Raw genomic sequence first — 19,194 nt, 5'->3', positions numbered from 1 at the left:
GTGGGGAAGACAGCATCTAAACATACCAGTTCATCATAATACTCTACGTCTAAGGCAAACCTATTCACAAAAATGCTTGATTAAATAAATAGGTTTTCAGCCTAGACTTAAACACTGAGACTGTGTCTGAGTCCCGAACACTATTTGGAAGGCTATTCCATAACTTTGGGGCTTTTATAAGTAAAAGCTCCGATGTAGTTTTCATAATATGCGGTACTGACAAGCAGCCTGCATTCTTTAATCGAAGTAGCTGTGGCGGATTATACGACACGTACTGAGACACTGTGGTGCAAGACCATTTAATCCTTTATACTGTATGTCAAAAGTAGTATTTTAAAATCAATGCAAAATTTAACATGGAGCCAATGAAGTGAAGATAAGATAGGAGTGATGTGCTTGTATCTTCTGGTTCTATTGAGGACTCTCGCTGCTGCATTCTGGACTAACTGAAGCTTGTTTATGCACCTAGTTGAACAACCAGACAGTAAGGTGTAACAATACTGTTTTTCTGCATAATTTTGTGACAATATATTCTTTACCGTGGCAATATTTCTGAGGTGAAAGAATGCTATCCTGGTGATATTTTCTACATGAGCTTCAAATGAAAGACTAGAATCTATAATAACACCGATATCTCTTACTGTTGCACGAGATGGAAGAGAAAGACCATCTTAAGTTACAGTGTAATCTAAAATCTTGCTTAGCTGCATGTGGTCCTATGACTAGAACTTCTGTTTTATCAGTATTAAGCAGAAGGAAGTTAATTAGCATTCAGTCTCTTATATCCTTTATGCATTGCTTAACCTTAGCAAGGTTTTTCTCATCTGGTTTTGCTGAAACATATAACTGTGTGTCGTCAGCATAACAATGAAAACTAATACCATTCTTACAAATTATGTTGCCCAAAGAAAGCTTGTACAGGGAAAAAAGCAGTGGGCCTAAAACTGAACCCTGTGGAACACCAAACTCCACTAGAGAACATGCAGAATAATCATTATTTAAATAGAAATACTTATAACGATCAGTCAAATACAGTAGGATCTGAGCCAGGAGAGGGCTGTTCCCTTAATTTCTACTACATTTTCTAATCTGCGAAGAAGAATACTATGATCAATGGTGTCAAAAGCTGCACTGAGGTCGAGTAATACAAGCATAGTTACACAACCCTGATCAGAGGCCAATAGGAGGTCATTTACTACTTTAACGAGTAGCGAGATAGCTGCTCTGCTACTATCTTTTACTACTATGGAGGTTTGATATCGGCCTGTAATTGGACAGCTGACAGGGGTCGAGGTCCGATATATGTGCAATTCACTGTAAACACACCCCACTTTCACCAATCATGACTTCCCTAAAGCCAGCATTGAATCAGGCTTTCATTGATTAATGTTTGATTATACCTAAAGTTCACCAAGGCCTGATGCATACCCCCTGCATACTCACTGTCACATGTAAGTTCCTGCTTTGTCAGGGGAGGCTTGCAGTCCAATAAGATTCCATGCTGTGGCTTCACTGTTGTCAATCTGTGGTTTCATGCTGGCAATCATCACCAGGCTTTACCTTGGACCCCATGGGCTTGTAATGGTCCATTTTTTATGGGGAGGGTTACATTTGGGGAGCCCTGTTCGTAGTAGGCCAGGAAATGTATTCAAAGGCATTGTTGCTCAGAGATGCAACCCATCTGCTACGTGATTTCCTTCTTCAGCACAGGGTACTTCAGCAAGTTGTTGGTGGGGAACTGTAAAGCAGCGAGCTTGACCTCACCAGACAGCAGCCACAAAAGTCAGGCTGACCACTGTGACACGTGGATCCCCTGTCGCAGCATGCCCAAATAGTTCACAGAAGGCCTTTGAGTCATCTAGCTGCGCCATCTTTGCCAGTGGGATGTTGGCGGGCTGTCACTGGACTACTCCCAGCTTGTAGCCAGCACTGAAGTAATCGCTGGCCCTCAGCCTGAGCTTGGAGCAGTGTCTGGATACAATGTCCAGGCTCCATGCAGTGATGGATGAGCTTATGTTGTTGGGGCTCATAAATGCTGGAGAGTGTGTGGACAAGCTCTGCACATGATAAGAACATTCCTGAGCATCAAATTCAAATTTTATTTGTCACATACACAGTCATACACAGTATGAAATGTAGTGAAATGCTTATACGACTGCCATTGACCCTAAAAGAGAATTAAAGTTTACAAATAAGAAATAAATATAAATAAAAGAAATACGATAGAAAATTAAATAGAAAAATTAAATTAAACTAGGAAAAATAGAACTAAAAATAAAAATAGAAATGTGCTAGGAAAAATAGAACTAAAAATAAAAATTGAAATATGATGTACATAAAAATAGAAATATACTGTACAAATTGAAATATACTGTACTGAGAAATATACTGTACAAATTGAAATATACTGTACTGGGTGTGCAAATATGCATAGAACAAAGTGTCTTTGTGCAAAGGGTATTAAAGTGTCTTTGTGCACTGGTCCAGGATGTAAACGTAAACATGTAGTGTAGTTGTGAAGGTAGGTGTGCAAAGTTATTAAAGTGTCTTTGTGCAATGGTCCAGGATGTAAACGTACAACATGTAGTGGAGATATGAAGGTGTGCGTGTAATTGTCCATAGTGTCCATGGATGTAAAAAGATCGATTGATTTGATCAATTATGAAAGGATTGTGTTAGTTCTGCATAGTGGTGTGGTTGTGGTTGAAAGACCTTATCGCCTGCGGGAAGAAGCTCCTCCTCAGTCTCTCTGTGTTGGCCTTCAGGGAGCGGAATCGCTTCCCAGACCGCAACAGAGTAAACAGTCCGTTGTTGGGGTGGCTGAGGTTCTTCACGATCTTCCTGGCCTTGGTCAAGCACTGCTTGCTGTAGATCGAGTGCAGGTCAGGGAGCTCGATGCGGATGATGCGCTCAGCTGATCGCACCACCCTCTGTAGAGCTCGTCTGTCCTGCATGGTGCTGTTCCCGAACCAGGTCGTGATATTTCCCGTCAGGATGCTCTCTATGGTGCAGGAGTAGAAATTCCTGAGCACCTTGGAGGGCAGTCTAAAGTCTCTCAAGCGTCTGAGGTGGTAGAGACGCTGCCAGGCCTTTTTTACAACGGTGTTGATGTGACAGGACCATGCCAGGTCCTGCGTGATGTGAACACCGAGGTATCTGAAGCTGTCCACTCTCTCCACTGGGCTCCTGTTGATGACGGGGGTCTGGTAGTTCCTCACCTGCTTTGTACTAAAGTCCACTATCAGCTCCTTTGTCTTACTGACGTTCAGGAGGAGATTGTTCCTCTGGCACCAGTTCTCCAGATTTCCAACCTCCTCCAGGTAGGCCGTCTCATCGTTGTTCGTGATCAGGCCCACCACAACAGTGTCGTCAGCAAACTTGATGATGGTGGTGAAGTTGGTAGTGGCCACGCAGTCGTGGGTGTACAGAGAGTACAGCAGGGGGCTCAGAACACAACCCTGGGGGGCTCCAGTGCTGAGAGTGAGTGAGGCTGAGACATGTCCGCCGATCCTTACTGCCTGTGGTCTGCCAGTCAGAAAATTGGAGATCCACTGACACATTGATGAGCTGAGTCCCAGGTGCTCCAGCTTGGTGGTAAGTGTGGAGGGAATTAAGGTATTAAATGCAGAACTGTAGTCGATGAAGAGCATTTTCACATAGTTCCCCCTCCGAGTGTCCAGGTGAGTGAGAGATGTATGGAGGAGATGAGAGATTGCATCGTCCGTGGAACGGTTTGGACGATAAGCGAACTGTAGTGGGTCCAGTGTGTCTGGTAGTGAAGAGATGATGAAGTCTCTGACCAGGCGTTCAAAGCACTTCATTACTACTGAAGTGAGGGCTACAGGGCGATAGTCATTGAGGGAAGCAGGATGAGGTTTCTTTGGGACAGGAACAATGATGGACTCTTTGAAGCATGTGGGGATCACCGACTGAGATAAAGAGATGTTGAATATCTCAGTGAACACAGGTGCTAGCTGGTCTGCGCAGGCTCTAAGAATACGGCCTGAGATGCGTCTGGTCCTGCTGCTTTCCTGGTGTTCACTCTCTTGAAGGCTCTCCTCACGTCATGCTCGGTGATGATGAACGCGTTTCGGTGCTGGCAGTGACTTCCTGTCTGCAGCCGTTAGCGCCGCTAGCATTAGCATCACTAGCGTCTTTAGCTGCAGCCTCGAAGCGAGCATAGAAAGTGTTCAGCTTGTCTGCCAGAGTCATGTCCGCGTTCGTCATACCGGTTGTTGGTGTTTTATAATCCGTTATTTTCCTTAATCCCTGCCACAGGCTCCTAGAGTCACTCTGTTGGAGTTGTGACTCTAGTTTCCTCCCATAGCGCTGCTTCGCCTCTTTCACTGCCTTCTGGACGCTGTATGACGCAGCCTTGTACGGTTCCATGTCCCCCGACGCGAGTCCCGTGTTGTAGGCAGCGGTGCGAGATTTCAGAGCATCGCGGATGGTTTTATCCACCCACGGCTTCTGGTTGGGAAACGTTTTAATAGTCTCTTTCTCCACGGTATCATCCGCTAGTTTCCCGATAAATCCCACAACCGCTTCCGTAAACACGCTGACGTCATCACCCGAGCTGTTTCTGAACATGTCCCAGTCTGAGTCATCGAGTGCGTCCTGCAACGTGGCCACCGATTGGTCCGTCCAGCGCGCAACCTCCCTCTGAACCGGAACTTCCTGTTTCAGCCTTTGTTTGTATTTTGGCATGAGGAAGATGGCGGCGTGGTCGGATTTACCAAACGGTGGACAAGATTGTGTCTTGTAGCCGCCCTTGACCGTTGTATAGCAGTGGTCCAGTGTCCTTTCGCCCCTGGTGGGGCAAGTGATATGCTGATAAAAGTTCGGCGCTGCGCGTTTGAGGTTGGCACTGTTAAAGTCCCCCACCACAATAAGCGCAGCATCCCGGTGTTGTGTTTGGTGCTGTGTGAGTGCCTCATGCAGCTCGCATAAGGCAGTGTCCGTGTCCGCTTGTGGTGGAATATAAACGGCACTGATTATGACCGATGTAAACTCCCGAGGTAGATAAAAAGGACGACACATGATGGACAGTAGTTCCAGATTTGGTGTGCAGGAGCGTGTGAGAGGAACAACGCTCGCGCTGTTGCACCAGCTGCTGTTCACCATTAAACGCACGCCGCCTCCCCTTGACTTCCCCGAGTCCCGTGTCCTGTCCATGCGGTGAACCGAGAAGAACTCGGCCGGCTGGATGGCGTGGTCCGGCACCGCTGGGTTCAGCCATGTCTCGGTGAAGCAGAGGAGATTGCAGTTCCGAATGTCTCTCTGGAACTTTATCCTGGCCCTGAGGTCATCGAGCTTGTTCTCCAGTGACTGGACGTTGGCGAGCAGGATGCTAGGCAGAGGTGTGCGGTGTGGACAGGCTCTCAGCCTGTTCCTGACGCCGGCTGGTTTCCCTCGGGGCTGCCGCTTCGCTGATAACTAACTTAAAGAACAAAAACAAAGAAAAGGTGGTCGGAGCAGCCGACCTCACCGGCGCCATCTTGAAACCTACAGTAGCATGCTATGTTAGGTTTTGCACCAGTGTAACACTTTTAAGATGTTTGGTTAATAAAGAGACTGAAAGCAAGCTTGGTTATTTCAATTCTCTTTATTCTAGAATCAAATGGATATTTTTCAGCACAAACACGCATGACCATATATGCTCTTGCTTTATGCTCAGTGTGCTGGCTCACTCAGGAACAGGTCATTGTCTCGCTTGCTTTCTCTCCCTGTCTTTCTCCTGCCAACACAAAGAGACACACAAATAAAATTACGTAATGAGCCACAGGTGCAAAGCATTACATGCTACCTGTTGGCTTTAACTGCCTCTCTCCGCAGATGATGCTCGACCACACCCCCACTAGCACAACAGTATAGTTAAGTCTCTCCTAATTTGTCATACTTTTTGGTTTAGACAGTGCTAGTTTAGTGGTGAAGGTTTTAGTGAATGGAACATTGCAGGTTTGATTCCTAAAAGATAAATTCTACTACTGCTCCCTTAACAACAGAAGTATTAGCATGTATTATTTAATGGCCCATTTAAGTTGCTTATAATAAATTGTATTATAAATGTTGCCTAATTAAAGTCAATTTAGATGAATGTATCTCTCAAATGGCCTCAAATGTATTGAAAGTTTTTACAATCATTATTAGGTTTTATTGTTGTCCCTGCCTAGAAACTTATTGGTGTCTTATTTGTAACCTGCTTTTTATTGTGCCAGCTTAGTAATGTGTGCAGGTGGACAAATTCATGATCATGTCTATATGAAGCAGGAATGAAACAAATTAATTACATTATTCTGCCAATCATAAAGTTTTATTTTTTATTTTATTATATTTTTAAATAGAACTTTTTACTGTAAAAAAAAAAAAAAAAAAAAAAAAATCCACAGCAGATGAATAAGGTATTCTTGTTCTTATATTTAGCTTTTTGCGGTTCTTTTTGTAGTACTTCACTCACCATGTTATACTCAGTTTGATGTTCAGAGCTGATTGCCTGGCAGCTTGAATGAGCATTTTACACAGGAGCTATTCTGGAACCTAAAATCCTCTGAATTATGGTGTACTCCCATATGTACTTTATGGTCCAGTAAAAGTGACTCTCTCTCTCTCTCTCTCTCTTCTATTTATGCCATTTTCTTTGCCCTTTGTCACTCTCCATACTGTATGTACATGCCCAATTTACAGTATGGTTGTAAATACCTCAAATAGACCTGAGAGCTTTAATATAGTACGCTACAATCAGAAATCACACTTAAATTGTACTTGTTCATGCAGGTTCACATACTGTACATATGCTAACTTTGCTTATTTATTCATGGCTTACATAGCTGTACAAAAGCCTAAAAAAGTGCCACATGATACTTACTTACAGCATTAAGCTTTTATTTTTTTTTTTAGCAATTTCAACTACAGTAGCCCTTGTATTGAATCGAACTACATTGGTCAGCCTTTGCTCTCCGTGTACATCAATGAAGCTTGGCCATCTACTGTATGACCCTGCCGTTTTGGGGATGATCTACAATTTAGCCCTTGTCAAGGTTGATTAAATCCTTACCCATGCCCATTTGTTTTCAACACATTAACTTTTGGGACAAAATATCAATTGGATTATGCCACTCACTTCCAGGTGCCAATATACCAAGAAATTGTAACTGTAGCAACTGTGTCAAGGGCCAAATTGTGTTGTCTAAATGACAGGATTTAAAACTGCAGCTCTTGTGGGATGTTCCAGGAGTTAATCAGAGGGGTCCAAGGAAGGAAAACTGGTATTACCTGTAGTCCAATTCAATACAATAATACAGTAGCTCAAATTCATAAAAAGGTTAATGTTGTATCCCAGAACACACAGTGCATCGTTGTTTTGGTGGTTAAAGGGAAAAACCTACTGTACTCAATATTAGGTGGAGAGTCATGGGCAAGGTTATGGCTGTTGAAACATTCTCTATTTAAAAATATTTTAATTAATATTTGAGAGGATAATTACACCTGTAGTTAAAATTTAATTCAGACATATAAGCATGGGTTTTGTTACTACAATTCATGAATTGCAGCAGAATTAACAGCTATGCATCTCACTCTAAAAGCTTACACAAAAGGACAGTTTGCGTTCATTAGTATTTAGTAAGCTGTTTATCACAGTGATGAATGTGGGTGGTATGGAAATGATTAGTTTAATGGTAATACACAATAAAGCAGAATGAAAAGAAAAAAAAGATTGTGAAAATTTGAATAAAGGGGCATATGGATCAGAATATGTGGTGTTTTGCACAGCAGGATTTCACCAGAATATTGTCTATCCACTATAAGGATTTGACCATAGAAGTTTGATTACATGAAATAGTATGTCTTGTTCTAAGTGATTCAAAATTTCTATATCTGCTACATTGTCATTCTTTTCAGGTAATGTTGTTACTTTCATATTAAATGCAGAACCTGTGTAAATTATTTATTCATTTATATAAAAAAAAAAAAAAAAAATATATATATATATATATATATATATATATATATATATATATATATATATATATATATATATATATCACATCTAAAAGCCCTAATACAGTGATGCAACATAGGTTCATGATGAACATGTGCACATGCGACTGATTTTGTCCCCCCATACACATGGACTCATGGAGAATCTACATTCTCACCTTTCTCTGCCTGGACTCTTTAATATCTCAGATGGTCCTGTGATGGCTTATACTCTCATATCCTCTCCTTGTCAGACTCATCTCTTGTCACTTCTGTAACTCCTGTGGGTATGGTGGTGTCAGCCTTCTCTTGCCTGGAAGGGTTTTTTTTTCCTTTCTGAAATTGTGTCCCTTATCGACCCACACATTTAATCGTGTGGATGCGGAAGCTTCTGACACTCAGATTTGCTGCTGTGTTTGTGTGTGTGTGTGTGTGCGCGCGCTTGTGTTTGTGTGTGTGTTTAGTGTGCTTCAAGCTTTCCCTCTATGTCAGATGAAGCAGATATCTGGCTCTCTCACTGACATTTTGCGTCTAATGAAACAATGAGTGAACCTCTGTGCTCTATCAGTCGTCTTTCTCTTTTATTCTGCTTTCCTCCCTCCCCAACCCACAGACACAATAACAGCAGGATGAGTGACAAAAGCCACAGAGTTGGAGTTAGAAGCAAATAGACCTCCTGTTTGATATCATTCACTGACTCCAAGCATCAACTCTACTGCAGGACTCTGGATTTTAAAACAGTTGCCATCCATTAAATTGTACACCTTTGCTTTGTTTGTTGCTGTTTAAAAAAAAAAAAGGGGGGACGTAATAAGCAGGGAGGCAAGTCTGTGTTATTTAATCATTAACACTGCTCTGTTGAATGCTCAGTGGTAATGTCATGGTAACAACTTAAACAGAGACTTGTATGGCCGATACTTACTGTACAATAAACTGATTTAAAAATGTGTAATCACTTGGTATGGCACTGCTTACTTTGATGAGAGGTTTGTTTTTATTTTAAATGTCAGTGCTTTGTTAGTAACATGACAAGCTGCAGTATTTGTCTTTCTTAACTTCAAGAGAGAGCCAATAATGGAGGCTGGTAATAAAACATCTGTTAGCTGTTATAATGTAAGTGATAAAAGGAACTAACTTCTTTACAGACACAACTTAAAATTAAGTTATAACCAAATAAAATTTATGGTATGTCATCCTTTACAAATTAGAATCCTTGCCAAATTACAGGGGTAAGAGAGGAAAAACTGCAGATCTCTCATCAGAAACAAATCAACTTTAGGGTTGTAGCAGCACTACACTTAACATCAGGCCATATCACCGGACTTTGTTATTTATTGTTTTTCTATAATGGCATCCACCTGTCTGTTTTATTCCTTCCAATTCACACTCTTACTCTGCTAAAAACTTCTTTACTGATTAGGATCCTCAAAGTGCCTCTAAGCAAAGTGTCTGGATTAAAGAAAATTCTTCTTTTTGATCCCTAAGCTTTACTGGTGGCTACTAAACAGCATGAGCTGAATATAACTTCCTGACTGATGTAGCACATCAACCACCAGGGCTAGCAAGCTTTTCCCCAGGTAGTAGGGCACAGACCACCAGAGCACTCTACTAATCGATATGTCCATACACTCCTCACTCTTGGGTTTCTCTCTCGCTTTTTTCACTTCTCTGTCTGTCTTCTATCTTCATGAATATCCTCAAATCCCTCTCTGCTAAGTAACCAAAACAATGCTTTACACTTCATCATTTGACAAAGTGAATTCAACTGGCATTGGCAGGTAAAATAAATATGTTGTCAAGCCATTTCTGCATGATTGACTAGACTGCCCAAAAACAAATGCAAAAAAGTCTTTAGCAGCATGGGGTTTGCCAGAGGCCATTTTTGGCTCCAGCCAGATGGTATTTGCCAAGAGCTAGGAGGGCTGCCAGTTTTTCAAACAATCACAGCCACCTGTGATGAATGGCTCAGTGGCCACAGCAACACCGACCCAGCTGCAGGCGCGCAGGCTTTAGATGGAAGCAAGGGGAAGCTGTGAAGGGACGATAGACTAAACAGGATTTAGATGCTTTCATGTTGTGTTAGGCCTAAGCGGAAAAAGTCATGTTTACTGCAGCTTGAAAATATATAAAGAAAAAAACTACTAACAGATTCTATGGTTTTGCACTCCTGTGAATAAATGCAGCTGTTTTACTTATACTTAACTGTTTATTGATCCACATTCAAGTCTCATCACTGTGGTCGAGTATCCGAAAATTAATGTCTATGGATAACCTTGTTCTAACTTTTTTTTTTACCCCCCAGAGAGATATGCTTGATGTGAACCAGATCATGAAGGACTTGGCCAGCATGGTGCATGAACAAGGGGACACGATAGGTGAGGTCTTAATTATGTGTGTCCATGCTTGAGATGTTTGTGTGTCCATGTTTAAGGTGGGGGACTACTTTGTGGTAAACTAGTTAGGACTGTTATTGATAATCACTCCTCCTCATCTTTCTTTGTTCTCTAACTCCCTGCTGCACAGGAGTAGAGGAAAAGGAGACTCTGACACTCGATAATGATCCAGTTGACACAATACATCAGAGACAGAACATGCTGAAGTGTTATCTCAGATCAGATCTGAGGGGAAACTGAGAGAACACTGGGTTTGTGAATGAGGAGTGAGTACACTGGTTATAAGATGCAAAAGAAAAAAAAAAGAAAGACAGAGGGAAAAAATCTAAGAAAAAAAGGTGTTTTTGAATAAAATTTATCTTAATCTTTTTATTAAATCAATCTGGAGTGATATTATGTAACAAATTATTATTAAGTAAGCCTGGTATGATTAATGGAAAACCAATGTTATATTATGCATTAAAAAAATACACTTTCAAATCCCAATTGTTCAACATAAAAAATATTAATTTTATTATTTAGGTTATGTATAGTATTTTATTATTTTAGTTATATTTGTTACCATCATATGTTACATCAGATTTCTCTAAATATGTGGCAAGTTTAAAAACAAACCCAAGTAAATCATTTTGATGCCATTTCGTTATAGTATTTATATTTTGTAGTAATTAGAGATACTACAAGTGCATTATCAGCATAAAAAGTCAAGTACTGTAATAGCAACATCTGGTGGATTTTCACATAGCCTGACATTGTACCTACTATATACAATCTCTGGCCAGAAAGGTTCCTTTACTCAAAAGAAGCTTTTAAGTGGCACTAATAATGTTTGTTAACCTTTTAAACACAGAGAATATTTATTTATTTATTCATTTATGCATTTATTAATGAATTAATGTACAGTATTAATTAATTATATAAGTATATATATATATTTATTTAATTATAATTAATTTTATATATAATTTTTAATTTTATATATTATTAATGAATAAATACAGGCTTTAAGATTGTTATATGATGAGGATTAGCTAGCATGACCTAGGCAATATGATAAAAATAGTTTTTCTTTTTAAATTTTAACCAATTACTGTATACAGTATAAATACAACAGAGCAGCAAAGGGATCACATAGTTAAGGAAATATATAGACATACTGTATACAATCACATTTTTCCCAGTTATTTGTATTATTATTATATCAACATTTTGTAAATTCTCTATTTTTGCAAAACATTCCCCTACTCCCATAGTGGTAAAATTTACACATTTAAAAAAGTAATAATACCTTTGGTTCTGCATAGCATAACCAAACACCCAAACATTCAGTTTGACGTTTGAAGCGTCCCGTGTTGACCCAGACCAACAGAAATACCAAAAAAAGTTATTCATTTATACTGTACTGTACATATTTTAAAAATAAAAAATAAAGAATCAGTCATTGATCAATTTCTAGCATGGCTCTGTGCCACTCAAAATTTAAGTGTTAAATACCAACCTGATCTTGCACTAAAGTTTTTTTGTAAGCTCCAATGAGCAAGAGCAACTTGATTCTATAATATATAAATGAAGCCATAAAAAAAGCAAAAATCTTAACCATTTGTATCCATTTACTTGCACTTGTCCTATACAGATTCTTAGTAATTTGCCAACTCTGAGCTGAAACACTGGAATGTGAATCTCCAACATGGAATAATTCAGAAAAAGTTCCCCTTTTCAGATAAAATTATGAAGTTAAATTAAAACCACCTCACTTTATCCAGCCCCCTTGGAGACCTACTGTGATGCTGTCCCTATTGGAAAATTAATCCATTTATATTCTAATTGGTACCTACCCGTCATGGTGTCCTTTTGTCTCGCAATTTTAATTAATCCTCTGTGTCCCATACTTCTCTTAGTAGATGAATAGAGGACATATTCCTCAAGGAGACTTTAAGGATATGCCCTTCTATTAATATGCTCTATCAATATATTTAGTCAACAATCTGTCTATCATGCTACATTATGTGTAAATGTTAATTTTTTTCTTAATTGAAAGATATTCATGCAGATAACATGGCATAACATGACTATTCATTCTTGAACTGTGACTGTGCAGTGTGGAAGCTCATGTGTAATAGAACTCTCCTTATAGCTCTGTGACTATCCTTCCTTGGGTAAAAGATGCTATGTCTACAGTAATATCTAGAGGAGAAGGGTTTTGCAGATTTACCTGCTAGTTGAACAACCATATTGAACTCTTGCTTCAGTAGCATCTGAAAAGTAGACAGGAACGGCCATTTTAAGTTGTCATGCACTGCTGAAATGCTCTAAACTAAGTGTGTGGTATTAGATAACAACGTGCAAAGTGCAGTGCCGGTACTCCTGCACACAGCACTGGTCATGATGGAATTCCCTATTTCACAGTGCCAGACAGCACAATAGTGAATATGTCTGCCTTATATTTATAATATGTTTTTGTTGTTGTTGCAGCATGACCCTTACTAGGTAACATCTTTGACTAGTGGATGTAAAAATTGACTAGGTCATGCAACCCCTAGTGTATTCTTACATTTATAGAGATTTATTTGTATATTGGATCAAATAAAGGCAACAATGTTTAAATAATAATAATAATAATAATAATAATAATAATAACAAATTTAATAACAACCAATTTTCTTCCTCAGCTGAGACATTTAGACAATGGAAAATGACAGAAGATTCTGCATTCTTTTGATCATCATCAATAGCTATAAATATCAGAAGATATAATAAATGTAACTGTAAAAGTCTCTCATCAGGTTACAAAGCAAAGGTACAATAAATCTGAGCAATAAAGTGCTTTTGGCCTTTTCAAACAAGATCTCACATGTGGTGTTTCTCTCTGTGTGGTACAATTAAATCTCTATTCTATCCGTCTCCACATCTTCTCCCACCGTTCTCCCTTTTTTGTCTTCCTCTCAGTAGGACAGCTTGTTGAAGACCTTGTGTTGTCAGTGGAACATATATAGAGTTAAGTCAAGACAGTAAAGAGATTCTCTGCCCACGCTTCCTCTATTTTTTATCTTGAACACATGCAGAAGAATGTCTGGCAGACGTGAATGAGAATTTAACAAAAAGGAAATTTATGGAAGGAATAATTTAACAAAGAACTGTAGCTTCTGGTTTTCCCCCTTGAGTTTTATCCTTTTTTTCTGCATAAATAATAAGCAGGTTTTCTGTCTTTGTTCTCCCAAAAGAGACAAAAATGGAAGATTATTGGTAATACTCAGCACTTTGCTTAGTTTAGGTTATTAATGTTCTGAGTTAATTAAACTTTGTCGTCTGAGTGGGCATGTTTGTATATAAGGGGGCTCACATAAACACAAGTGACTTCTGAAAGCCAGATGTCAGAAAATTCTTAAGTCTTAAAAATCTCTCTAAGAGTCTCTAAGAGTCTTAAAGCACAAAAGTCTACGTCACCATTTATAGGTGTCATTTTTTTAAACTACAGTACATATAGGTGGATTTATGTAAATAGGAAACCTGAAACGTTAAATTTAAATACTTATAGTCAATATTTAAAGTAATGGTCTTTATTTTTAAAATATATTTAATTCAATATTTCATTATTTTATTTAAAGGTCTTTAATAATTATCATAAATGTACACTTTTTTAAATAGGAATATAATAGCTACATAATTCCATGTTAAATATGTTTTACATTTTATGAACTATGATTTTATAAACATACAGAAATATGGTATATGTAGACACACAAAGCAATTCTGATTACATGCTTCCAGGAGTCTGTAGTGAGCATGGATTTACACTTTAGAGCAAAAATCTTGATGGACTCTTGCAGTGCACAATGGCTTTACCTGAGCTAACACCAGGTCATTGTAAAAGCCTGCATTCTACAAGTGAAAATCAAAGGAGCCACAGAACAGAATGCCATTACAGTAAACTGTTAGAACTTATGTGAGTAAGGATGGAAAAAGAGAAAAAGAGCAAAAGAAAAGAAAACTTATGTCTCTGCCAAGGTCAATCCAAGTTCATTTTCCTTTGAGCACTACACACTTGAGTGGCTTAGATAATTACTGTCATCTTTTTATATTCAGCCTTGAAATATGTTCATAAAAATCTGATACCAAATCCAACCAAGTTAAAATAGTGGGAAACATTAGCCTATTAAGGCTAGTTTCAAGAGAACATTCTGATTGGATAAGAGGCATTCTGCAATAGCACTGGGATTTTTAACTATATGCATCACTCCACATTCCAGGTATTCTAATAACTATTAATTACACTGTCGGTTACAGCATGGGTAAAAGTAGGTCTGTACAGTTTGACATACTAAGGAGAGAGAGCAACTGCCTGTCAAAAACCCCATTAAAAACTATAGAAAGTATTTCAGCAAGAAAACACATAACATTATCTCCAAAAAACACTTTAAATGTTTAATAATTGCTTTCAAGTTGTCGCATGAAAACCATCCATTTTCCTTTATTTGGGAAATAAATTGTGTGACAATTTGTGATTAAACCCCAAAGCCTAGAAGTTAACAGAGCCGATATTGTAAGGCAAAATAAGTGGAAATATAAAGAGAAACTTAAATAATTTAAAAAACTGTCCATCACCTCCTAAGTTTTTTTTCTTTGCGTTTTAGCTACATAGTACAGAATGCACAACTATAATTTTAAAAAAGGAAGAATGGAAAATTCCTTTCACCCCTGTTAAATACACTAACTGTCGGTTGCTAACTCTTGGTTGCCAGCTCCTCTAGTCGTGGTGGGTTAGTTCTGCCAGTCAGAGAACAATATGTACTGGTGGAGCAAAATAACTGGGTAATTTAAAAAAAAACAAATCAAAATCAATTGATTAAATATTGTGTTTGCAGGACTGTTGGTAAAAAGCAATATCACACTCGATATTGTTCTCTATTACTGGATATAATGTAGCACATCTATGATGACTTATGACATCATCACACTTGTGATATATCCAGCAGTATAGCACTCCCTCTCATGTAATATTCCTAAATTATACAAAAGTTCTGACCCAGGAATCGGATTAGGCAAAAGGCATTCCACTAGTGATAATAATAAAGCACAACAGAACAGGGTCTTAAACAATATGTATGCATGTTCTAGCAATAATTAATTACACTAACTATCAGTTCATGGGTAAAAGTAGGTCAGTGCACACTGTTTATTGGATAAAATATGGCTGTGATGCCTTTGACGCTAGGGCTGCACCCTTGTGCCTACGACCACATCACAGCCACGCTATATCGAGCAGTACTGTACAGTACAAGACTCTCTCTTGTGTTATATTGTTTAATTATACAAGTGTTACTGTAGTTTGGCCCCAGCTATCTGATTGGATCAGAGGCTTTCGATGAGACAATAATACATCTGTTGATAATCTGTTGATAATGCTGTTTGTGAAAGTGTTGTATAAAAAACACACTCAAGGTTGTGCTGTTGTGCAGAATATCAGCATGGTTGATATTCAGGACTCAGGCTGTACCCTCATTTCTTGAGTACATTATGGATGTGATGCTGTGATTTTTAACATTGGTTAATGTGAGTGCAAGAGCATTACCTCGAGTGTGATATTTTTGTCTTTTATTTTGTAATAATTATTTTGGTCTACAAGCATTAAATTATAAACACATTTCAGTAGTTTGCTTTCCATTTATCAGAATTAATAACTTTTTTGTTTATCTAATTAGAAGCAGTTGGTAAAGAAATTTTTTTAACTTTTTTTATAATCTCAAGAAGTGAAAGGTCTTAGGCAATATGCTATAGTTTTGTAAGGGACATGTCAAAATTTTAGTTCATAAGAGGAAATAAATCACATGGATCAATTAGATTAGTTCAAACAACTTGCATTACTTATTTTAGATCATGTTGTCCTAGTTTTAGTTTTGTATCATGTTTGGACTAGAACCAAACATGATACAAACAATTAAATCTTGGAATGGTATCTACCATTACTGGTTAATTATTGCTTGGTTCAATACAAATGTACTGGAAGACAGTATGTGCAGTATATGGGTTTGTGTATACAGTGTATGGAATTGGTGGAGGGATGACAGGCCAAGATAAACATATCAAGGAAGCTTAGATTAAAGCTTCTAACAGGCTGACTAGCTGTAACAAAGCCTTTACACTAGTGTTGTGACATGCTTCAGAAAACTACAGGTCATGCTGTGGTGCTGCTGCTGACATACACTAACACACATTTCTTATTTCTCTCTCTCTCTCTCTCTCTCTCTGTGTATATGCGTGTATGTCATGTGTGTGTGTGTGTGTTTGTCTGTATGTCTCGTCCACATTCATTTACTCTCTGTTTTTGCGGTCCAGCTAAAGGCCAATCAGCCAAATGCATTGTGCTTATTAACCGACTAAAAAGGTGCCCCAGCTCTGCTGCTGCCCTCATGCCACTTTGAGTTTCAAGCCAATTAGGCGTTTGCTTTATGACTTAGCCTGCTGCCTCCCTAAATGGTTATTTATTTTTTTATTTTGCCCTATTTTTGAGCTATTTGCTTCATGCATGAGCATTTTCGTATGTGTTTGAGTAAGTGCCTGAGGAGTCTTCAGATAAGAGCTCTTTTTATTTACAGTCATTTAGAGAATTTGTTCTTGTTATTCCTTAATGAATTGGAGATGTAGAGTTTGAGGAAATTAAAAAGCATTAGTCATTTTATTGCAATTTTGTAGCCTGTGTTATGAACATTTTCCTAGCTGATAAGTTTATTTTGCTCTGCTTGTGCAGTTAAAGGCTTCATTAAAAGGGTGGAAAGTGTGACACGGGTGACCAGGTCAGAACAGATGTACAAATGTTGTAACATCATTAACATTCCAATTAGATACTGTAGCTCAAATAATTTGGTGTTTCTGCTTTTGAAGTTGTCAGCAGCACAGAGAAGTAAAAACTAAAATAAAATAATAAAATAACGCCTTCTTAAGTGTCATTGTCTACGCAGTATGAATAATTCAGGTAGTTAAGAGAGTGAACATGAGATGTTGGGAATGGTTTGCTATGATTCAGACTATTATAATAAATTCTCTGTAATACAGTGCTCACAGTGGTGTTAGTCATGGCTCACTGTGACCACAAGGTTCATTTAACTTTGTGTGGTATTCCCCAATATCATACTTCAACCTAATGACCCATAGCACTCAGCCTAACAACAGTGAGATGCCACCTACCCTGCAGGGTCTTCATATCACACATGACTAGTGATTCATCAAACCCACACCTCGTTCTCCACTCCCGCTTATTGAAATATTGATTGATTATGTGACAGCACAATGTGTCATCTTCCTTTCGTGGTTCTAAGAGCCTCATTCTTCATTTTTTCTTGGCTTCTTACTGGTACAGTAATTGGTCACGGATGATAGATCAGTAATCTAAAAAGGGGGTAGGAGGAAGTACTTAATCCAAGAGGATCAGGCTGGTCATTTGCACACACACACACACACACACACACACACACACACACACACACACACACACACACACACACACACAAATTGGCTTTCTTAATGTACCATTTTTATGTAACTCTCTGAGACCTTCTGACCAAGCACCTCTATCATGCTTAAAGTTCATGATCTTGGTGATGATAGTGGGAGATCACACAGGGGTGGGATAAGCAAACAGAAATTAAGTACTGTATAACAAATGAAAAAATGAAAAATGAAAAAGTCTACCCTAAAGTTGTTGAACTTTAAAAACTATTTAAAAAAATAATTTTAAAAGCTGTCTTCATTTATATTTTAAGAAGAACAGATCATATATACTGTAGATGTCAACATCATCAGCATTAGGCAAAAGTTAAGCTGAACATTTTATTGGGCTTAGTTAATATTACCGCTGAAATAACAGTGCTGGTGGTTAAATGCATTTTAAGACAAAACATAACTTTAATTCACTCTACTTTTTCAATTTGTCATCCTTGATCTGTGATTCACTCTCTGACTACCCAAACAGGGAGTTCATTTGTACAAAACGAGTACAACTTAGTGTAAACAAGACATAAGAAAGTTTTTAAAACAAAATTTATTATTTTTATTTCTTTGTATTAATTTAGACAGAGGGTTCTGCCATACAGAAAGTCAGGCAGACATGACTGTGGGCTTTAACCTGAAATAATATCACTGATTACGTTAAAGGTAATCAGCTAATTTTTAGCTTTATCCTTTTAACTCTTCCCATCAACGACTGGTATTTAGTTTGGCATATACAGTATACTGTACTAGCATAATCAATATTATATGGCCAAAAATATGGGGTGCCTGATCATCAAACTTATAATTGTTCCTAATTGCAAAACTGAAAACACTGTTATCTATTGTGTCTTTGTATACTGTTCAATTACAATTCCCCTTCACTAGAACTTCGCTAGATAGAAACCATGTTACACCATGACATTGCTGATTACACAAAAAGATCTCCAGAAAGGCATAAAAAAGGCATTTAGTTGGCAAGGTTGGTGTGGAAACACTCGAGTGGGCTGCACAGAGCCCTGACCTCAACCCCCTAACACAGTTGTCATGAACTGAAAAGCTGACTGCACCCCCAGGCATTCTCATCTGAAATCAGTGCCTGGCCTCACTAATGCTCTTGTGGCTGAATGAGCAAATCCCTACAGCCACACTGCAAAATCTAGTGAAAGGCTTTTCCAGTATAGTAGAAGTTATTATACCAACAAAAGCAGGAATACCTTTGAAATAGGATGTTTAAGAATCAGTTACATAAAGGTGTGCTGGTGAGGTGTCCACAAACATTTGACCACATAGTATATGAAAAAATACAGTGCACTTAGCAAAAGAAAATATAATGAATATA

General features: G+C 38.3%; 1 protein-coding gene across 1 annotated transcript in view; it reads left to right on the top strand.

The window, feature by feature from the left end:
* The window catches only part of tsnare1 (T-SNARE Domain Containing 1), a 194,530-nt gene that overhangs the window by 131,902 nt on the left and 43,434 nt on the right, over positions 1 to 19,194 (top strand). The window contains exon 9 of the mRNA XM_053493954.1: positions 10,280 to 10,352. Within this exon, the coding sequence (XP_053349929.1) occupies positions 10,280 to 10,352 (73 nt within the window). The remainder of the gene's footprint in view (positions 1 to 10,279; positions 10,353 to 19,194) is intronic.

The sequence above is a fragment of the Clarias gariepinus genome, chromosome 4 (genome assembly GCF_024256425.1).
Source record: "Clarias gariepinus isolate MV-2021 ecotype Netherlands chromosome 4, CGAR_prim_01v2, whole genome shotgun sequence".
Taxonomy (NCBI): Eukaryota; Metazoa; Chordata; class Actinopteri; order Siluriformes; family Clariidae; genus Clarias; species Clarias gariepinus.
The sequence above is the reverse complement of the archived record's forward strand: the minus strand, read 5'-3'. Positions and strand labels throughout refer to the sequence as shown.